Raw genomic sequence first — 21,430 nt, forward strand, 5'->3', positions numbered from 1 at the left:
GATTCTCCCCCCCGTTCCCCAACGAAAATGACAAAAAAAGCATATAAAGAATAATCCTAAGCATTATAAATAAATGTTGAATAAAACAGCTTATTGACTTATTTTTTTCATTTTTTTTTCTCTTTTAAGAACAGTTTTGGTATAGCTGGGTAACGTGTGGGAACATAAATATGACAGCGACCGCGCGGCGTAAACTACCCGTACAGAAAACTGATCCAGAAAACTGATGGGATGGCAAATATACACATTACAGTGTTTCTATAAAAAAGATTCAACGACAGTGTACGTAAATCACCTTAAATAAAGCTATGCATGAACAAAATTCAGAACAATAAATGAGTAAAATTATCAAAACTCTATTTTTAGGGGGGGTATTTTTTTTTTTTTTTACAAATAATTACTAATCTACAGAGTTGGGATCACGCTGCTCCGACTGGAAGAGGGACAATAGGTCGGTATTCCCCTGAGAATGTGAATCTTCCAGGAAGCACAACGAATTTAATTCTTAGAACAAAAAAAATAAAATATAAAAATCTACATAATTGAAATTAAGACTTTTTTCTTGTATTGCAAAGAGCCCCCCCCCCCCCCCCCCCCCCAGCCTACGACGGAGTATTAGGGCCAAACTAAGACAAAAATAACTTGGAAATTATGAGATTAAAGTCATAATATTATGAGAATAAAGTCATAATGTTGCGAGAATAAAGTTGTAATATTACAAGAATAAAGTCGTAATATTACGAGAATAAAGTCGTAATATTACCAGAATAAAGTCATAATGTTGTGAGAATAAAGTTGTAATATTATGACAATAAAGTCGTAAAATTAAGAGAATAAAGTCATAATGTTGCGAGAATAAAGTCGTAATATTACGAGAATAAAGTCGTAATATTATGAAAATAAAGTCGTAATATTACGAGAATAAGTCATAATATTACAAGAATAAAGTTGTAATATTATGAGAATAAAGTCGTAATTTATTAACTTCACAAGATGCTCAATATTCCTCATTTTAAACACAGAGAGAAGAAGCTGTTCCTGTTAGAGTTCTCATAAATTACGACTTTATTCTTAATAAAGTCGGAAAATTACGAGAATAAAGTCATAATTTTGCGAGAATAAAATCGTAAAATTACGACTTTATTCTCATAATATTACGACTTTATTCTCTCAACATTATGACTTTATTCTCTCAACATTATGACTTTATTCTCGTAATTTTACGGCTTTATTCTCGTAATATTACAACTTTATTTTAGAATAAAATCGTAATATTACGAGAATAAAATCGTAATATTACGAGAATAAAATCATAATATTACGACTTTACTCTCATAATATTACGACTTTATTCTCGTAATATTACGACTTTATTCTCGTAATATTACGACTTTATTCTCGCAACATTATGACTTTATTATCATAGTATTCCACCTTAATTCTCGTAATTTTACGACTTTATTCTCATAATATTACGACTTTATTCTCGTAATATTAAGACTTTATTTTCGCAACATTATGACTTTATTATCATAGTATTCCACCTTAATTCTCATAATATTACGGCTTTATTCTCGTAACATTACGACTTTATTCTCGTAATTTCCAATATTTTTTCTTGTCTTATTTTGTCCCCAACACCCGTCGTTCCAGCCTGTTCCATCATCCAGTGTAATCTAATCTAATCTAAGAGTTTTCCCAGCGCGGCCGGGTCCACTCGGCCGGCCGGTTCCACTCGGCCAGGTGCCGCTGCCGGTGGGCCAGCATGTTCTCCTGGCCCGGGAAGATCCGTCCACAGAACCAGCAGGGGAACCGGGACACCGACTCCTCCACGATCTCGTACTTCTTCCTGCTGAGCCGTCGGAGTTTCATCTTCAGCGTGAACCTCTCCTGGACCGACCCGCCCCCGGGCCCCCGCCGGGCCTCGGCCGGCCCCGGCCGCCCGTCTGGGCCCCCCAGGGCCACCAGGGTCCGGCGGGACAGCACCACCTTCCTCACCTCCCGGTACCGGTGCACCACCTGCATGATCTTGGTCACCTGGGGGATGTCGGCGTCCGGGTGGTTCAGAACCACCACGGGCTGGTCCCCGGCTGGACGCTTCACCCGCTGGGCCGGGTCGATGGCCGTCAGCTTCAGGGTCGTCTCCTGGTGCTTGGGGACCGGGGTCCAGGGGGGCGAGTTCTGCTGCAGGGGGGGCGGGTTCTGCTGGAGGAGGTTACAGGTGGAGTCTGGGGGCTCCTCTCTGGTACGTATGGAAACTGCAGGACGCTCCAGGCAGGAATCCTCCAACTCATCTGGAAGATAGAAGGAGGAGAAACACTCAAAGTTAAAGATGCCTCGCTCAGAGTGCAACATTTACATTGAAGATGTGCAACTAATGGCGCTTTTCCACTAGTACCTACTCGGCCCAAATTGGTTCTTTCCCACTAGGGGTCTAACGTAGAGGTGGGTGCAATTCATCGATGTGTCGATGCATCGCGATGCGTCACGATTTGGAATTGATTATTTTTTTATTTTTTTTAAGTTATCCTATCCAGATTCCAGACTGAATAAGCTGCTGAATCATTTCATTTTCAAGAATGCACATTTCTTATTGTTCACTTGAAATATGGCAGATATGTTTACACTAAATACATTTGATGGAAGTAAATATCTTGTATACTTGAATTAATGAACTCATTAAATCCAGGGCTTGACCGTTTTAAACTTAAACTTTATTTTTTTTATATAGCACCATATCATACATTTAAGAATTGCAACACATGGTGCTTTACATGCAGGATAAAATGACAATCAGAAAACACAATTTAAAACATCCCATATGACCCCACCCCCCCCCCCCACACACACACACACACACACACACACACACACACACACACACACACACACACACACACACACACACACACACACACACACACACACACACACACACACACACACACACACACACACACACACACACACACACACACACACACACACACACACACACACACACACACACTATGTGGACTGGTGACATGGCTTAGCACTAACGATCCAGGTGAGGAAAACACTACCTATGGGTGGCCGTCCACACCGAGAGGCTCCACCGACCACGACCACAGGGAGCATCGCCACAGAGACCCCCCCAACCCGGACAGACCGGGGCAGACCCCACACAGAAGGTGGAGTCCCACCCCCAGCTACCCAGGCCTCAGGGATCCCCATGACGACACCCCCATGGGCAGAGCAGGCACACCTCCCAGTGTGGATGACCCCCCTGAGGAAACACTGGAGCTAAAAAATAAAAGAGTAAAAGAAAGTAAAAAATGCCTAAAAGTATAAAATGTTTAGAGAAATCTATACAAAACTTAAGATGAATAATAAATAACATAATATAAAATAATAATATAAAATAAAAGTCATTCAAAATGGATTAAAGGTTTAAAGATACTAAAAGAGCTAAATAAATAAACACAATAAAGAGATGAAAAGACTAGGTAAATGAGATCAGATAAAAGCCAAACTAAAAAGGTGTGTCTTGAGCCTCCTTTTAAAAATATCAACGTTCTCTGCGGCCCTGAGGTTTTTCAGTGTTTTCCGCCAATAGAGGGCGCTCTCAAGCAAGTGCAGCTTTCCCTGGTCAAAGTTAAGTAAGTCTAAGAGCAAATGCTTACATAGTCATAAAATAAATTATTTTGTGTCTTTGAAAAATACATGTCACATGTTCAAAAAACCTTGTCATTTACTTAATGAGTGTTGTTAGAGGAACTGAGTTAATTGATTGGCTATTTATTTACAAATGTAGCCACAGATGAAGACAAAATCAATCTTGTATGGAAAAAAGCATTAAAAATCCACGAAGAAGAAGAATCGTGGCACCAATAATCGAATCGAAAATCGTTATAATCGAAGAATCGAAGCTCCAATAATCGAAATCGAATCGAATCATGAGGTACCCTTGTTTGCACACCCCTAGTCTAACGTAGGGCTGAACGATTAATTGCATTTGCGATAATATCGCGATGTGATAAAACGAGATTTTCTAACCGCAAAGGCTGCGATTTGACCAGTCACGTGATCTGGTCACGTTGCCGGCAGGGAAAACAAGTCAACAGTGCCGCGTGTCCGCGTGTAACCTAAATCTACCATGGCCTCAGCGTTAGGGCTCGGCCAGGCGGGGCTTTATAAATGTATTAAATATATGAGCGTAGAGTCGGCGTGGCGAGGAGGCGGGCGCACGCCGGCGGACAGTGGAGTCGCGCTGTGAAGCCTGAATTATGGTTCCTCGTTAAGTCGACGCAGAGCTACGCCGTAGGGTACGGCCTAGGTTACGCGGCGACGCGCGCCATATGGTGCGCGTCGCCGCGTAACCTACGCGTAGCTCTGGGTTGGTGTAACGCAGAACCATAAATCAGCCTTAAACCACACCTGCAGCCTGTCAGCTCATCAGGAGGAGAGGTTAAAAGGTTAAACAGCGGGGCCCCCAGTTGTTCATTGCTGGTTCGTTTTGTTAACTCTGTGAGCTTTGTTCTGAGTTCCCTGTGAGGAAGGTTTTTTTGTTCCCTGTAGGAGTTTTTCTGTGTTTTTCTATTAAACTACGCCTCGTTTTGGCTAAAGTTTAACCCGGTTTGGTGTCGTGTGATTGCGTTCAGAGAACGACCCATAACACTCGTGTGTACAGACGTGTGTAGACGTGTTAAAGAGGTAAAGCCACAGATTTGTTTTCTTTATTGTTGTAATCTGTGCTTTGAATAAATCTGGCATTGTTTATTATAAAACAGACTGATTTATTGCTTGTGTAGTTGAAAAATACACGAGAACAGGACCTTGAAAAAATAATTGCATATTAAATCGCAATCGCAATATTGAGGAAAACAAATCGCAATTAGATTATTTTCAAAAATCGTTCAGCCCTAGTCTAACGTGCAGAGTAGATACTTTTCTGTTTCTACTCTGCCGAGGTTCTAAGCGGCTGAGTCGGGCTGTATCTGACATCACACTACAGGCCACCGATTGGTCGGGGGGTTGGAGTAGAGGGCTGCAGGATCCGGATGTAGTGTAGCGACAAGGTGGAAATCAATGAGGTGGAAAATAAACCTCAAACAAAGTCTTTACAAAACAAAGACAAAGCAAGTCAGATATTTGGAGAAACTGCGTTTAGTGTCTGTGGCATGTCTTGGAAGAGAGACGAGGGATTGGAACCTCAGTCAGTCAGCAACATTAAATTAATTTGTTACATTCACTAACTTTGTTTATTTTATGTTATTTATGTATTTGTGTTATTTGAGCCTCTTACAGTCTACTATCGTTGCTATAACCTCAATCAAATTGATTGATTGATGCAGCGCGAAAGGTGAAATAGCTTGTGCGATGATGACAATGATGGATTATCATCTAACTTTCAGTCAGGTGCCTATGAACTGTCAATTATCCATCAAGCTCCACAATGATCATGTTAACATTAAATCAGATAGATTTGTGTGGAACAACATTTCTCTTGCGGGACGGGAGAAGACACTAAATCAATGCATCTCTATTATTGTGCTGCATGAATTCTCAGAGTTCTGCAGATGCAGGCAGTAATGGTCTGTTTCATGATCCAACTCTGAGGTGCAGATGTTCATAAACCTGGTGCTGAGGAGAGAATTAAAAAGATCTAGACGGACGATAAGGAACGACCAGATCTACCAGGAGCTCTGTCTCTTCATAGCTGCTCAGATACCAACGCACTTTTCAGCAGCAGAGACAAAATAAAAGAAATTAAAAAGCGCTTGAAGCTTCTCTCTCTCTCATTTTTTAACTTGATATCAAACACAAGCCACAGATCCAGCAGCACATCTATCATCTCCTCCAGGTTCTACATCTTTAGTGTTGTTGTCTTCTTCGTTTAGATACACAATCAAATACGTCACAGTTGAATTGTTATGGAAAAGAAACCAGGCCGAGCTGAGATGAGTAGGTTCTACTGTAAAAGTTCCATAAGTGTGTAGAAACAACATGTAATTACCGTGTGGTGTCAGAACAGTTTGGGGATCGGGGGAAGACGTTGCTCCGCTCGTCCCATCGTCCGTTACTCGGCCGTCGGCAGCAGCGCTGGATTCCTGGAGCGGCTGCTTCTCCTGCTGCTTCTCCTCCTCACCTTGATCCGTTCGCTCTGGTCCAGCGGTTAATCTACTCCCATCGCCGTCGGTTACCAGGGGAACCGGGGACTTCCCTGACGGAGAACCTGGCTGAGCGTCGGGTTCAGTTCCAGTCGCGTGTTCGGGCTCCGCTGCCTCCACGTTGCAGCACAGAGCCGGTTCCCGTTCCGGCTCTGGAGTTATGGCTTCGATGCGGTCGCTCGTGGAAACATTTACAGTTCTCTGGTTTCTGAGCGTTTGTACGGGGTCTTCCACGGCCGCGAGGGGATTTAATTCCCCCTCCGTCCCATCACTCCCCGGCGGAGACGCAGAGCTTCGTGAGACCCACCTCTTCCCCCTGACGGGGTTCTTCTTCAGGACTATTTTCAACGTCTCCCCTTCCAAAGTTTTCACTAATTTCTTGAATCTCCCCCTCCTCTTCCGACGCCAGCCTTGTCCCTTTCGCCTCGGTAAAGCTCGGCGAGCCGGCGCCGCCTCCTCGCTCTCCACCGCCAGGGTCAGGATCCCAGAAATGTGATTTCCCTCAGCGTGTACGGGACCTTCCAGTTTTTTATTACGTTCCTCCGCTTCCTGGTCCGTTTTTAAACCCTGGTTTTCTCGGTTTTCCTTCGGTTCGCTCTGAGCCGGAGCCGGGACCTCGGGGAGGAGGTTGTTGTCGCCGTCCGGACACGGGGGCTGATCTTTCAGCTCCGGCGTTCCTCCGTTGTGGTTGACGGCGCCGTGAGCATCGGCAGCAGAAACAGCACTTTCCGGGGAAACCACGTCTTTATCCGACGTCATTCTCAACCTCTTGGAATAAGTCGCCCCGTTCTGAGCGACGGTTATTTTATTCTTGACCCTGAGGACGGCGAGGTCGGACGGGCTCGACATCAGCCCGTTCTCCAACTTGCCGTGGAGGTTCATTTCTTTGGGAACATTGGACAGAACGGTCTTGAGAGCGTTGGTCCACTTCTGCTCGTGGGTTTCCCCGGCCACGGACTTCATGAGGAACTGCTGCGTCTCCTCCAGCGTGGTCCGCGGGTCCGATAGGTGGCAGTATTTGTCCAGGAACTCCCTGCCGGGCAGGGAGAGGCAGTCCTGCGCCAGCCAGCACATATCCTTCACCGCGCTCCTCGTCAGCCTGGCCTTCGTCCTGGGGATCGGCTCGTTGGGTTTCCCCGCCGCGGAATGGACGCCCCTGTTCCCCTTCCGTCGGTTTCCGTTCTTGCAAACGTGGACGGCGTTAACGTGCTTTGTGATTAGGAATTTCCGAGACGCCTCAAAGTCACAGTACTGGCAGCGAAAAGTCTGAGCGCTCGGCGAATGATTGTCTTTTTTCAGCAGCGAAACGTCGACGCCGTCGGCTTCGTCCAGGCCCAAATTGTGTCCGAACAGGTGCTCCAAAAACACTTCCACGTCGCCCGTGGAGAATTTCTGGCACGTTTCACACGAATATTTGCCATTGGGGCAGTGATTTGTGCTCAGGTGTGCGCTGAACTCAGACCACGAGCGCTGGACGTTGTCGTTGCAAATGCTGCAAGTAGAAAAAGTGTCTTTGTGGTTTAGCAGGTGAACCTGAAGGTGGGAAAAGTCCGTTGTGCTAAAGTTACAGCGGTGACAGGAAAAGACCGGCGGACTCCCTCGGTGTTTCTCCACAAAGTGTCTCGTTAAGTCTTTCGGTGCGTATTCCGAGTCGTCCTTGCACTGGGGGCACGGGAACCTGAGTGTAGTTCCGCCGTCGTCGGTCACGCCGGGACTCCGCCGCGCGTCCTGGGGAGGTTTCTTTGACGGCCGCCACGCGGCGGCGGCCCGCTCCCACTCCTCCGCTATCTTCCTGGGTCCGCTCTTATCTGGGCCTTGCATAGCTGGGGGCTGAGCCAGCGTCTTCCTGAGGTGGAGCCGTCTGCGCCGGCTTCTATTCTTCTTGCTGACGCGCCGTTTGTTATCTCCTCTGGAGGTGGCCGAGCAGATTTCTACCAAATCCATGGTCCTTCAGGTTCCTGGAAGAGAAATTTGTTTTGTGTTATTATTTTGCATATCTGCACTTTTTACATACTTGTTTTTACTTTAATTGTTTTTCACTGAGCACAGGAGAAGCTCTACACAATATATAAAGACAATAAAAGGAATTCAATATCACAGCTATCTTTTTTTGGTAGCTTTTTAAAAACCATCAAACACTTTAGAGACTTTCATCTATCAATCTAAACATTTATATCAAGCTTTTTCTGTAATTCGCAGTTTAATTTGACTATTTTGTTATTTGTTAGATGATTTAATCTAATCTAAAGTTTATCACTAAATCTGCCTATTACCACCTGAAAACATGGCTAGAATTAAGGGGTTTCTGTTTAAACAAGACGTGGAAAAACGTATTCATGCATTCATTTTCGGTAGGTTGGATTATTGCCTTGCCTTCAATTCAATATCACAGCAAATATCAATATCACTTAAAAACAAGACCATAAAAAACCTTAGAGACATTCATTTTATCAATCTAAACATGTATGTCAAGCTTTTTTCTGTAATTTGCTGTTTTAATTTGACTATTTTGTTATTTGTTAGATGACTTAATGAAAGTAATAGGCAAGGGAAGTTTATTTGTATAGCACAATTCAATACAAGGTCATTCAAAGTGCTTTACATGAATATTAAAAGCGGCAAGATGCAATTAAACAGTTAATAACAAATAAAATTAAATTAAATGATAAGAAAAGAGGTAAAATAATAAAAATCACAAGTTGTTAAAAAGTAAGGGCAGTAGAGTCCAGCAGGTAAGTATTTAATCTAAGGCCCCGTTTCCACGTAGCAAAAACGGTGGTGTTTTCATGCGTTTTGGCCGTTTGTTTACACGAAAATGAAGCTCAAAGTCTCTAAAAACCATCATTTCTGAAAACTCTGGCCAAAGTGGAGATTTTTAAAAACTCTGTCTTCACGTTTACTTGTAAACAGAGAGAAACGGACATTTAGGCTTCAGAACGTCACATTATGAGACAGAATCGTCACCAGCGTCATTTGTGGGACCAGTGTTTACAATTTGTTTGGCGACCGTCAATATTTTCTTGTATTTTACCTGTTTTACATTCTAAAGTCACACTTAAAAGTAACTCCACTTCTCTGTCACTCCAAACCAAAGACTCTCGTTCATCTTGGAAGTAACTGGAAGTTACTCGTGTCATTTGTTGTTGACTCTGGCGGCAGTGTTCTGGATCAGCTGCAGCTGCCTGATTGATTTCTTATTAAGGCCTGTAAATATGCCATTGCAATAATCCAACCTACTGAAAATGAATGCATGAATAAGGCATCTAATTTTAAAAAAACACAATGCAAATGCAACAATAAAGTTAAGTAAGCTTCTCCCAACTGCATCTGTTTCTTATAACCTTTAATGGGACTTCATGTTCTCATGTTGTGATTAAAAATGCAGTTTTTAATCAAGTGCCATTATTTGTCATGATTTCTTTTTAGCTTTCTGATCCATGTATGTTTTATGTTTGTTTGTTTCTTATTTTGATATGTTTTTTTTTTTTTTTGTAAAGTTACTTGTCCTTGTATGTATTTTCTTTTATATGAAACTGAATTTATTTTTCTGCTGCCATCTTGACCAGGACTCCCTGGCAGAAAAGATATTGTATCTCAATGGGACTTTTCTGGATAAAGGATAAATAAAAATTTAAAAAAAATGCAGTTTCAGTAAAGTGACAAAGATAAACCACATGCATGCATCTCCACCTGTTGCTGATGTTTCTAATGTAAATAACCTGGATATTAATCCATCACATCTAAAAGCTGTGGTTTAATCAACACTAGGCTGCAGGAGTCTGCACTTAAACCCATCTCCTGCAGTTATAAGCCTTGTTAGGGCCCGAGCACTTGCAGTGCGAAGGCCCTATTGTATTTGCAGGAATTATTCTTCTTCTTCTTTTTCTTCTTCTTCTTCTTATTGTTCTGACAAAAGGAAGGCCTTTTTGCCCCCCTAAACGTGCCCAAAAAGTCACCAAATTTTGCACGCAAACCAGGCCTGGCGAAAAATTTGATATTTAATGGTTTGCATTAATGGGCGTGGCAAAATGGCTCAACAGCGCCCCCTTGAAAACTTTGTGCCTCAAGCCCCACGATACGGTTTGACGTACATGCACGAAAATCGGTACACACCTGTATCATGGCGCAACTTAAAGAAAAGTCTCTTGGCGTCATGCCCGAAACTGAACAGGATGTCGGCCATTTTGAATTAGTCATGTCATTTTGGCGAAATTTATGCCATTCTTTCGGCAGTTAATACGGCCCGAACCGTAACGTGCACCCAGGTGTGTTATACATCAAAATGTGCGTCTCCATCCTCCGACACCACGCATTACTTTTCTCCTTCAAAAGCGTTACCGTGGCGACGCTAGACTCCAAAAAGCGCGCCAACCCTTCATCTGATTGGTTCAGGCAGAAAAAACTTTGCGCCTCAAGCCCCATAATACGGTTTGACGTACATGAATGAAAATCAGTACACACCTGTATCATGTCGCAACTTAAAGAAAAGTCTCTTGGCGCCATGGCCGAAACCGAACAGGAAGTCGGCCATTTTGAACATTCTGAATTAATCGCGTAATTTTGGAGCAATATATGCCATTCCTTCGAGAATTAATACGTACCGAACCGTATCGTGAACCCAGATGTGTTATACAACAAAATGTGCGTCTCCATCCTGCGACTACGCGCATTACTTTTCTCTTTCAAAAGTGTTACCGTGGCGACGCTAGATGCCAAAAAGCGCGCCCCCCTTCATCTGATTGGTCCATATTTGATAGTTCCCCAAAAGTCACCAAATTTTGCATGCAAGGCAGGCCTGGCGAAAAATTTGATATTTCATGGTTTGCATTAATGGGCGTGGCAAAATGGCTCAACAGCGCCCCCCGGAAAAGTTTGTGCCACAAGCCCCACAATACGGTTTGACGTACATGCACGAAAATCGGTACACACCTGTATCATGGCCCAACTTAAAGAAAAGTCTCTTGGGGTCATGCCCGAAACCGAACAGGATGTCAGCCATTTTGAATTAATCGTGTCATTTTGACGAAATTTATGCCATTCCTTCGGCAGTTAATTCAGCCCGAACCGTAACGTGCCCCCAAGTGTGTTATACATCAAAATGTGCATCTTCATCTTGCGACTACGCGCATTACTTTTCTCTTTCAAAAGTGTTACCGTGGCGACGCTAGACGCCAAAAAGCGCGCCTCCCCTTCATCTGATTGGTCCATATTTGATAGTTCTCCAAAAGTCACCAAATTTTGCATGCAAGCCAGGCCTGGTGAAAAATTTTATAAACAGCGCCCCCTAGAATAGCTTTCTCTGCCATAACTTTTGAAAGGTTTGACATAAAGAGTCGTGGGTGGTGTCATGGGACTCGGTAATGAGTCCTTGAGCTTTGTTGGCCTTAATTAGCCCCGCCCCTTCTTCTGATTGGTTGTCCCGATTTTCTGCTATAACTTTGGAATGGTTTGACATAGGAAGTCGTGGGTGGTGTCATTTCTGATATGCTTATGGGGGGCGGTGGCCGTGAGTGCGAGGGCCCGTTGATCGCTGCTTGCAGCTTTAATTATTACTTAAAACAGCACATGATTGCTCTATGTCGGGGGAAAACTTAATAAATATGTAATTTAAACTCCAACAAGCACTTTTCCTCGTGGCTCCATTGTGCAGTTTTAGACTTCACAACAACAACAAAGTGATAAGACAAGGTTTTTACCAAAACGCGCACCCAAAGCGCTGGAAATTATAACTTTTTGTTACATTTATAACCAGCTACCAAGCTTTTGTTGACATTAAACTAAAGCTAATAAAAGTTCCTAGTTTTTATCTAAGTGTGTCCCAATGAGGTGTGTCATGTTTCCTGCTGTCATTATGTCTTTACTTTGATCATTTTTCATCTATTATTCATCTTTTTGTGGGTACTTTTGGTCATTTTTGGATCTCGTTCTCATCATTTCCATTTATTGTTGGCCAAATTTGTGGTCTTATATTGTTATATTGTTCTTTCTTTTATTAAATATTTCCTGCTTCCATGACCCTGAATTGGAATAAGTGGATACGGATTATGGATAGAAAAAAAATGAATACATTTTTCAATAATACAGGCTTTTGTAGACTAAACAGTAGCAAACATGTCTCTCTTGTTTAGTTGGATCCACTTTTACTTAATTTTTTAATCGTTGGCAGGTACTTCTATTTAAAAATGTCATTCAAGGGTAAAGATTTACTGTATTTCCGCTATAATGTCACGATTTATGAATTTTCGTACACTTTTTACTGCAGAACTCGCAGAATACTCCTCCCTCCTTCATGTTTCACTAGGAAAAGACTAAAACAGTATATGGCAGAAGAGATATTGTATCTCAATGAAACTTTCCTGGATAAATAAAGGATAAATTAAAATTAAAAAAAATGCAGTTTCAGAAAAGTGACAAAGATAAACCACATGCATGCATCTCCACCTGTTGCTGATGTTTCTAATGTAAATAACCTGGATATTAATCCATCACATCTAAAAGCTTTTTACCCAAAAGCGCACCCAAAGCGCTGCAAATGCAACAATAAAGTTAAGTAAGCTTCTCCCAACTGCATCTATGTTTCTTATAACCTTTAATGGGACTTCATGTTCTCATGTTGTGATTAAAAATGCAGTTTTTAATCAAGTGCCATTATTTGTCATGAATTCTTTTTAGCTTTCTGATCCTTGTATGTTTTATGTGTTTGTTTCTTGTTTTGATATATTTTTTACATTTTTTTTGTAAAGTTACTTGTCCTTGTATGTATTTTCTTTTCTATGAAACTGAATTTATTTTTCTGCTGCCATCTTGACCAGGACTCCCTGGCAGAAGAGATATTGTATCTCAATGGGACTTTTTCTGGATAAATAAAGGATAAATTAAAAATTTTAAAAATGCAGTTTCAGTAAAGTGAGAAAGATAAACCACATGCATGCATCTCCACCTGTTGCTGATGTTTCTAATGTAAAATAACCAGGATATTAATCCATCACATCTAAAAACTGAGCTTTTAATCAACACTGGGCTGCAGGAGTCTGCACTTAAACCCATGTCCTGCAGTTATAAGCCTCGTAATTACTTAAAACAGCACATAAAAACTTAATAAATATGACATTTCAACTCCAAAAAGCACTTTTCCTCGTGGCTCCATTGTGCAGTTTGACTTCTCAACAACAACAAAGTGATAAGACAGGGTTTTTACCCAAAAGCGCCACAAAAGCGCTGGAAATTTTAACTTTTTGTTACATTTCTAAGCAGCTACCAAGCTTTTCTTTCTTTTAAAGGTGCATTTTGACGTTTTGAGCAGCGAGATATGAGTTAAAAAGTGACATTACGGTGTGAGTGATTCACATTAACGTGACGCACAAGAAGAGCTTACAAAGACGAAATAACTTATAAAGCAATAAAGTTTACACCGCACGGCTCGTTTTTTTAACGATGTAAATCCTAATTATTGCAGACGGATCTGTCTTGGGTGCGAAAGTGGTTGGTGAAGGTGGAGTTGTCGGAGCGTTCGTGGAGGTTTTTTACCTTTTTTCTTTTGTGGGAGCTTGACAGCTCAGCGAGCGGCCGCCATGATGGCTTCATCCGGGGACTTTCAGCCCCCAGCCGCTAGCCGTTAGCCGTTAGCCGCCGCCATGATGGCTTCATCCGGGGACTCAACGTCGCCGCCATATTGGATGTGGCAAAACTGCGCTCTAAACTAATATAAGTAAATCGACGCGAGTACGCCGTAGGGTTACGCGGCGACGCGCGCCCTACGTGCGCGTCGCCGCGTAACCCTACGGCGTAAGCTCTGCGTTGGTGTAACGCGGAACCATAAATTAGCCGTTAGCCGCTGCGCAGCGGCCTGCAGGCGCAAACACGACGTTTCAGCCCCAAAACCTCCCAAATACTGCTTCATGTTTTCACCAGGAAACCACTAAAACAGTGTTTAAGATGACATAAACACAATTCCCTCCCATATTAACACTTCTATTGCCATATAAACAATGTGGTAACAAATCTCATCTATGATATGTGACATTTCTACACCCAAGGTGACTTGTTGACACTAAACCTAATAAATGTCTAGATTTGATCTTAGTGTGTCCCAAAAAAGTGTCCTGATACTGGACACCGATGTGTCATGTTTCCTGCTGTCATTTTGTCTTTACTTTGATCATTTTTTGGATCTCATTCTCATCATTTCCATTTAGCCTACTGTTGGTCATTTATACATTTTTCAATAACAGGTTCTTGCAAAATAAACAGAAGCAAACATGTCTCTTGTTTTTATAACGCTTTTATAACTTTATTTGTTAAAAATATAATTATTGCTTTAATAAAATATTTCCTGCTCCCATGACCCTGAATTGGAATCAGTGGATATGGATTATGGATGGATGGATGGAAAGAAAATTGATACATTTTTCAATAGAGGCTTTTGCAGAATAAACAGAAGCACAGAAGGTGACTTGTTGACGTTAAACTAAAGCTAATAAATGTTCCTAGTTTTTATCTAGGTGTGTCCCAATAAGGTGTTTCGCTTTTCCTGCTGTCATTATGTCTTTACTTTGATCATTTTTATCTATTATTCATATTTTTGTGGACTTTGTGGATTTTGTGTCCACTTTTGACTTTGTTTTTGAAACGTTGGCAGATACTTCTGTTTTGAAGATATATAGATGTGGTTAAAGAGTAATGATTTTACTGTATTTCCGCTATAATGTCACGATTTATGAATTTTCATACACTTTTTATTGCAGAACATGCAGAATACTCCTCCCTCCATGTTTCACTAGGGAACGACTAAAACAGTATTTAAGATAACATAGACATAGGCTACTTCCCTCCCATATTATTACTTCCACTGCCATGTAAACAATGTGGCAACACATCTCATTTGTCATTTTACACTATGTGACATTTCTGTACACCCAAAGTGACATGTTGACTTTAAACTAAAGCTAATAAATGTGCCTAGTTTTTTATCTAAAGTGTGTCCCAAAAAGGTGTGTCATGTTTCCTGCTGTCATTATCTCTTTATTTTGATCATTTTGATCTATTATTATTCTTTTTGTGGACATTTTCGTTCATTTTTGGATCTCGTTCTCATCATTTCCATTTATTGTTGGCCAAATTTGTGGTCTTTATGACTTACCGATAACTTTCTTTGTTAAAAATATTGTTCTTTCTTTTATTAAATATTTCCTGCTCCCATGACCCTGAATTGGAATAAGTGATATGGATTATGGATAGATGGATGGACAAAAATTAATACATTTTTCAATAATAAGCTAAAGGCTTTTACAGATTTTGAATAAACAGAAACATGTCTGGCTTGTTTAGTTTGATCCACTCTTTACATTGTTTTTGAAACGTTGGCAGATACTTCTGTTTAAAGATGTCATTCAAGAGTAAAGATTTAATGTGTATTTCCGCTATAATGTCACGATGTATGAATTATCTTACACTTTTTATTGCAGAACTCACAGAATACTCTTCCCTCCTTCATGTTTTCACCAGGAATGGACTAAAACAGTATTTAAGATAACATTTAAACATACTCCCCTCCCATATTATTACTTCCACTGCCGTATAAACAATGTGGTAACACATCTCATCTGTCATAATACACTTTATGTGACATTTCTGTACACCCAAGGTGACTTGTTGACTTTAAACTAAAGCTAATAAATGTTCCTAGTTTTTATCTAAGTGTGTCGCAAAAAGGTGTGTCATGTTTCCTGCTGTCATTATGTCTTTACTTTGATCATTTTTATCAATTATTCATATTTTTGTGGACACTTTTGGTCATTTTTGGATCATCATCTCCACTTATTGTTTGGTGTTCATCATCAAGCACACTTCAAAAAGAAAAAGTAACATTTTTGACTTTATTTGTTAAAAATATAGTTATTTCTTTAATAAAATATTTCCTGCTCCCATGACTGAATTGGGATAAGTGGATCTATATAATGGATGGAAAAAAATGTATACATTTTTCAAGCAAATATGTCTCTCTTGTTTAGTTGGATCCACTTTTACTTTGTTTTTGAAACATTGGCAGATACTTCTGTTTAAAGATATATAGATGTCGTTCAAGAGTAAAGATTTTACTGTATTTCCGCTATAATGTCATGATTTATGAATTATCTTACACTTTTTATCCCAGAACTCGTTAGTTAATGGGAGAGAGAACTTTTTTTTACTAAAAACTTATCTTAATTCAGAAAAGAAAATATTTTAAAAATATATTTCGGTAATTCAGAAAAACCGAGCAAAGAAAAACATTTAAAAAGAAAATTATATGTTGTTTTATTTTTTATTTCATTCTGTTTATTTCTGGGATACACACTCAGCTACGTCCTTGATCTCCTATAAGATCAGATCCAAACCCTTAAATACCTTCACATATGTTTTTTCAAATGTTTTATTTGTTTTTAAATGTTATGTTCTTTGTATGTCTGTAGGCTCAATTGGGTTTAAATAAACTAAACTTGACTTTTTTGGGTGTAATCTGTTTAACAAAGATAGTTTACAACCTCCACTGTGGTTTTATCTGTCACCTCAGAGTCATCGGGGGGTTGTTTGCCCTCCAGGGCCGGGGGACGTCACGTCTCTGTAGGCGCTGAAAGGATGAAAGGATGAAAGGATGAAAGGACGGCCACCGTCTGGCCACCCACCTCTTCCACCCAGGACACCTTTGTTCCTTCTGAGTGACACGTCTAATCCGTTACAAATGAGATTGCTCAAGAGGGGTCAGTATTACCAATCCTCTTCACTTTCACCAACTGACGCAGTCAACCATTCCAGACTGCTCTTTTTTTACTACCAATCATGATAAGGAAGCACTTTGACACCTCTGCGTGGTCTTTTATTTTACCCACTTGGTTATTGGAGCTGCCTTGGGGCTCCAGACCGTTATATAATACATCCATGCTCCAGACACTCTAAAGACATTTTTTTTTTAATGCAACAAATTGCAGATTGTTGCACACAGCTGCCAACTTTCTCTCTGTGTTTCCATTGAATGTTATGTGTTTGTTATGTGTGTGTTTGGGTGCGAGCTGCCGAATCAAATTGCCCTTCAAGGGATAAATAAAGTTGTCTTGAATCTTAAATCTAATAATGTAATGTTATTTACATTTAAATGGCTGTTTCTATTGATTAATGATATTCTAATTATATAGTCTTAAACCCAGGTTTGGGACTGACATTTTCTAATTAATTAAACTGTAAGAAAATACAAAAAAAAATAAAAAAAGACTAAAAGATTGTGGGTAATCCTAAGTACCCCCAGTAGCTTGCAGATCCACCTTCAGTAACTTCGTTAAGGAGGCATTTTAGCCCATTTTTCTTAAGATATTGCTTCAGTTCATTGAGCTTTTTTTGGGTATCAATTGGTTCTCCACTCCCTCAAAGTTCCACCACAGCATTTTAATGAAGTCGTGGTCTTGACTTTGAGTGGTCGTTCTAAAACCTTGATTCTTTAATTTTTCAGCTTAGATTTGCTGGTGTTTTTTGGATCATTGTCCTGCTGCACAACCTAGTTTAGCTGCCAGGCAGCTGGCCTCACATTTGCTTTTAGAATATGTGATATAACTGGGAACATTGTTATGAATGCCAAAACATGCATGAATTTCATTCTGCCCACAATTCACACAAACGAATTCGCTCCATGCCCGGTAAATGGAAGTTAATGGAAGTTAGTCAGGTCCTGGAGCTACAAATAAACCCTAAAACATCACTGTTGTTTCTGCTCAAATGTGACAATAAGAAGACCAACAGAAGCATACATCCATAGAACCTTGTTCCAGAAATCTTAGTGGTGTGTTCAGGTGCAGTTTATGAACGTCAGTGGCGCTTTCATGTTCTCTTTTGGCAAAAAGTATTTCTTCATCAAACCATCTGACAAACTTTTACTTCCTCAGACTTTTTCTAATGCTGCTGTCATGGACTTATATATTTAACATGTTCAGTAATGCCTTTAGAGTCGGAGATACAGCCCTTTTTGTCTGGGAAAAGCATGACCTGAACTTGGGTTACGTTTGCTGGAACATCCATTCAACAAAAACTGGCGTTTGCCTTGAATAATGTCAAATACTGAAGTCCAAATAGTTAGGAAATTGTTTCCCTTGCCTTTCCAGGTTGATGTGAACTAGCATTGGTCCTCTTAAGACTACTTTTTTAAATTGTTTCTCTCTTGATATTGTGTTAACAAACACCTGAGGTCTGCCCACCTGCTGATGATTAATTCAGTTTTCAATTTCAATTTGCAGCATTTTGTTGCAACCTTTTAAAAGTAGAAGGGGTAAGTTCTCAAGAGCAAGATGAATTTTAAAAGAATACATCCAAAATGCTCACCTTCTCCCTTTTCACCTTCATCAAAAGCAACACCTTCAAATTAACGTCTCCAGAGAACGTGAATGTGCACAACTGGTAATGTGTAAAAAGGTAAAATGACAACTATAGCATCGCTATTCAGTCCCGTGTTGTTGCCATTCTGGAAGTTCCACACCGATATAAACTCTTGTTTTAGTTTTTGCACCATCCAGTCTTTAGTTTTTCTTTCCAACTTGCACCAGTTTTTGGTGCATTTCCATCCACTAAACCAGGGGTCGGCAACCCAAAATGTTTTAGAGCCATATTGGACCAAAAACACAAAAAAAACTAATATGTCTGGAGCCGCAAAAAATGAAAAGTCTTGTATAAACCTTAGAATGAAGACAACACATGCTGCATGTTTCTATATTAGTTAGAACTGGGGGAAGATTTTTTTTTTTTCATTATGCACTTCGAGAAAAAAGTCGAAATGTTGAGAAAAAAGTCGAAATTTCGAGAAAAAAATCGAAATGTAGAGAAAAAAGTCAAAATGTCGAGATTAATGTTAAAGTACAATCTCGAGAAAAATGTCGAAATGTCGAGAAAAAAGTTGAAATTTCGAGAAAAAAGTTGAAATGTCGAGATTAAAAAGGAAAGGGAAAAGGAAGAAAAAAAGAAAAAAAAAGGAAAAAAAGAAGAAAAAGAAGAAAAAAAAGAGAAAAAAGGAAAAAAAAAAGAAAAAAAGAAGGAAAAAAGGAAAAAGGAAAAAAAGGGTCAAACATTTTTGAAAAAGCTCCAGGAGCCACTAGGGCAGCGCTAAAGAGCCACATGCGGCTCTGGAGCTGCGGGTTGCTGATCCCTGCACTAAGGTCATCCACTATACCGATGAAACCTGCTTGTGTGTAACACGTATCACATAATCCTATGGAAATAGTAAGGGGAACTTTTTTTAACACATCAAGATAAAGCAAAAGAGATACAACTGGGATGTTTTTACACACACACACACACACACACACACACACACACACACACACACACACACACACACACACACACACACACACACACACACACACACACACACACACACACACACACACGTGAATGTTGAATGTACATTTGCGTCAACCAAGTTCAAAAATAGTGTCTGCAGTGTTCATATAGTGTGAATTTTAAGACCAGTCTGGGATTTTCTATGTAAATAGAAGAGTTTCTTTTACACACTGTATGTGTTTTCAGCCAAATATTCAGTATGGGGTTTTTGCATACCATTTATTTCGGTGCTACAACGCTGTCTTATTATAGTCTGGCTTTTTTTCATGAGAGAGAGGAACATTGATGAATAACCACTACGATATTGCATACACGGTCGATAGTAACAAATGTAATCCCTTTACGAAGCTCCCTGAGGAGCATTAGGCTCAAATCAAGCAGGCTATTTATCCTCTTTTTTCTTATTAATTCAATGCTAGAGCAGTCTTCCTTAGATAAATGTATTTCATTATGTGATGAATAACTCAGATAGATAAAACAACAATGTAGCTTTAAACAAAATAAAACATCCGTGTCAATACTAATGATAAAGGAAGTATGTTTGAATTTATAGTCTTTGTGTGACTTGCAAATGTGGACCAATAAATAAACGGGTGACACAAAAAATGGTGCTATTGATATAAATAATGAGGTTTTTATTGTAAATAAAATGCAAAGACACTGCCTGAAACCTGAAACTCTTAAATCAAAGATGTTTGTCCATTCCATCACACAATAGCCAGAAAAGGGTTTACCAGTAATGTGTGAAAAGTATTTTCACGATAGAAATCTGAAACTTTCCACATCCTTCCCAGTAATTATTAATAATAATAATCAATTTTATTTATCGAGTGATTTTAAAAGATCTCAAAGACGGATAGAAGGATAAGAAACAAATCACGCATTAAAAGCTGTTCTGAAGAAAATAAAATATATATTCTTATCTACAATCCTAGCAGTTATTAGACTATGTTTGTTTGTGCTTTTTTGTTTGTTTTTCCAAGAAAGAAAACCTATTTACAATCCCAAGAGTAATTATAGAATAAATCTAACTTGAAAAGAAGGAAACTTATCATCTTTAAACTTATGTGCAGTCCTAACCTAACTTATCTACAATCTTAAAAGTTATTAGACTATATTTTTGTGTTTTTTTTTTTCAAGAAGAAGTAAAAAAAAGCTGGACAAATTAAACATATTTACAATAGAATAGAATACTTTATTGTCAATGTACCTGGGTACAGTGAGATTGAAAGCAGCATCACCTCTCCAGTGCAAGACAAATAAGAAACAATAGTGCAAACAATAAGAATATAAGAAATATAAATAATATAAAAAATATAAAAAAGATTAAGGTGCATTTGAATAGTGAAGACCTGAGATTCTATTTACAGATGATAGTATATAGTTACACATGTAGTTGAATATTGCACAGATAGTCCGGGAGAAGTATTGCATGGTAAAGAATTAGAATTAAGTTTATCGGTATTTACAATCTCAAGAGCAGAGGTGGGTAGAGTAGCCAAAAATTGTACTCAAGTAAAAGTACTGTTACTTCAGAATAATATGACTCAAGTAGAAGTAAAAAGTAGTCATCCAAATAATGACTTGAGTAAAAGTAAAAAAGTACTTGGTGAAAAAACTACTCAAGTACTGAGTAACTTGAGTAACGTCTGATTTATTTTTTTTAACACAACCATTCAAACAGACAAGAGTACAAAATAATCATCTTCAGGCAAATTAAATCAATACATTAAATTAATATTAATAAAAAATAAAAACTAGCTTAAATTAAAATAAGCTTAAAATAAATTCAAGTACGTTAATAAATAATAAAATAAATTAAATAACAGAATAAAAAAATAAATTAAGCACAAGTAGCACAAAATTTCCAGCCTTTGTACTTTTCTTTTTTAACCAGGCAGAACTAGAACAAACATGAA

The 21,430-nt window shown here is 39.6% G+C and overlaps 1 protein-coding gene across 1 annotated transcript; it reads right to left on the minus strand.

The window, feature by feature from the left end:
* Window positions 1–845: 845 nt before the first annotated feature.
* Window positions 846–13,756, minus strand: LOC133463876 (uncharacterized). The gene is made up of 3 exons (XM_061745632.1): window positions 13,680–13,756; window positions 5,999–8,110; window positions 846–2,294 (listed from the first exon to the last, which is right to left on the minus strand). The coding sequence occupies exons 2-3, from the start codon at window positions 8,094–8,096 to the stop codon at window positions 1,687–1,689; spliced, it is 2,706 nt and encodes a 901-aa protein (XP_061601616.1). The 5' UTR covers window positions 8,097–8,110; window positions 13,680–13,756; the 3' UTR covers window positions 846–1,686.
* Window positions 13,757–21,430: the final 7,674 nt, after the last annotated feature.

Source organism: Cololabis saira, chromosome 17, assembly GCF_033807715.1.
Source record: "Cololabis saira isolate AMF1-May2022 chromosome 17, fColSai1.1, whole genome shotgun sequence".
Lineage (NCBI taxonomy): Eukaryota > Metazoa > Chordata > Actinopteri > Beloniformes > Belonidae > Cololabis > Cololabis saira.

What these genes read in the sequence shown, in the direction of transcription:
- LOC133463876 (XM_061745632.1), bottom strand. Translation starts at nt 8,096, where the DNA reads ATGGATTTGGTAGAAATCTGCTCGGCCACCTCCAGAGGAGATAACAAA. An exon ending in AACTGTTCTGACACCACACG is followed by an intron (nt 2,295 to 5,998) that starts GTAATTACATGT and finishes TCTATCTTCCAG; the next exon opens with ATGAGTTGGAGGATTCCTGC.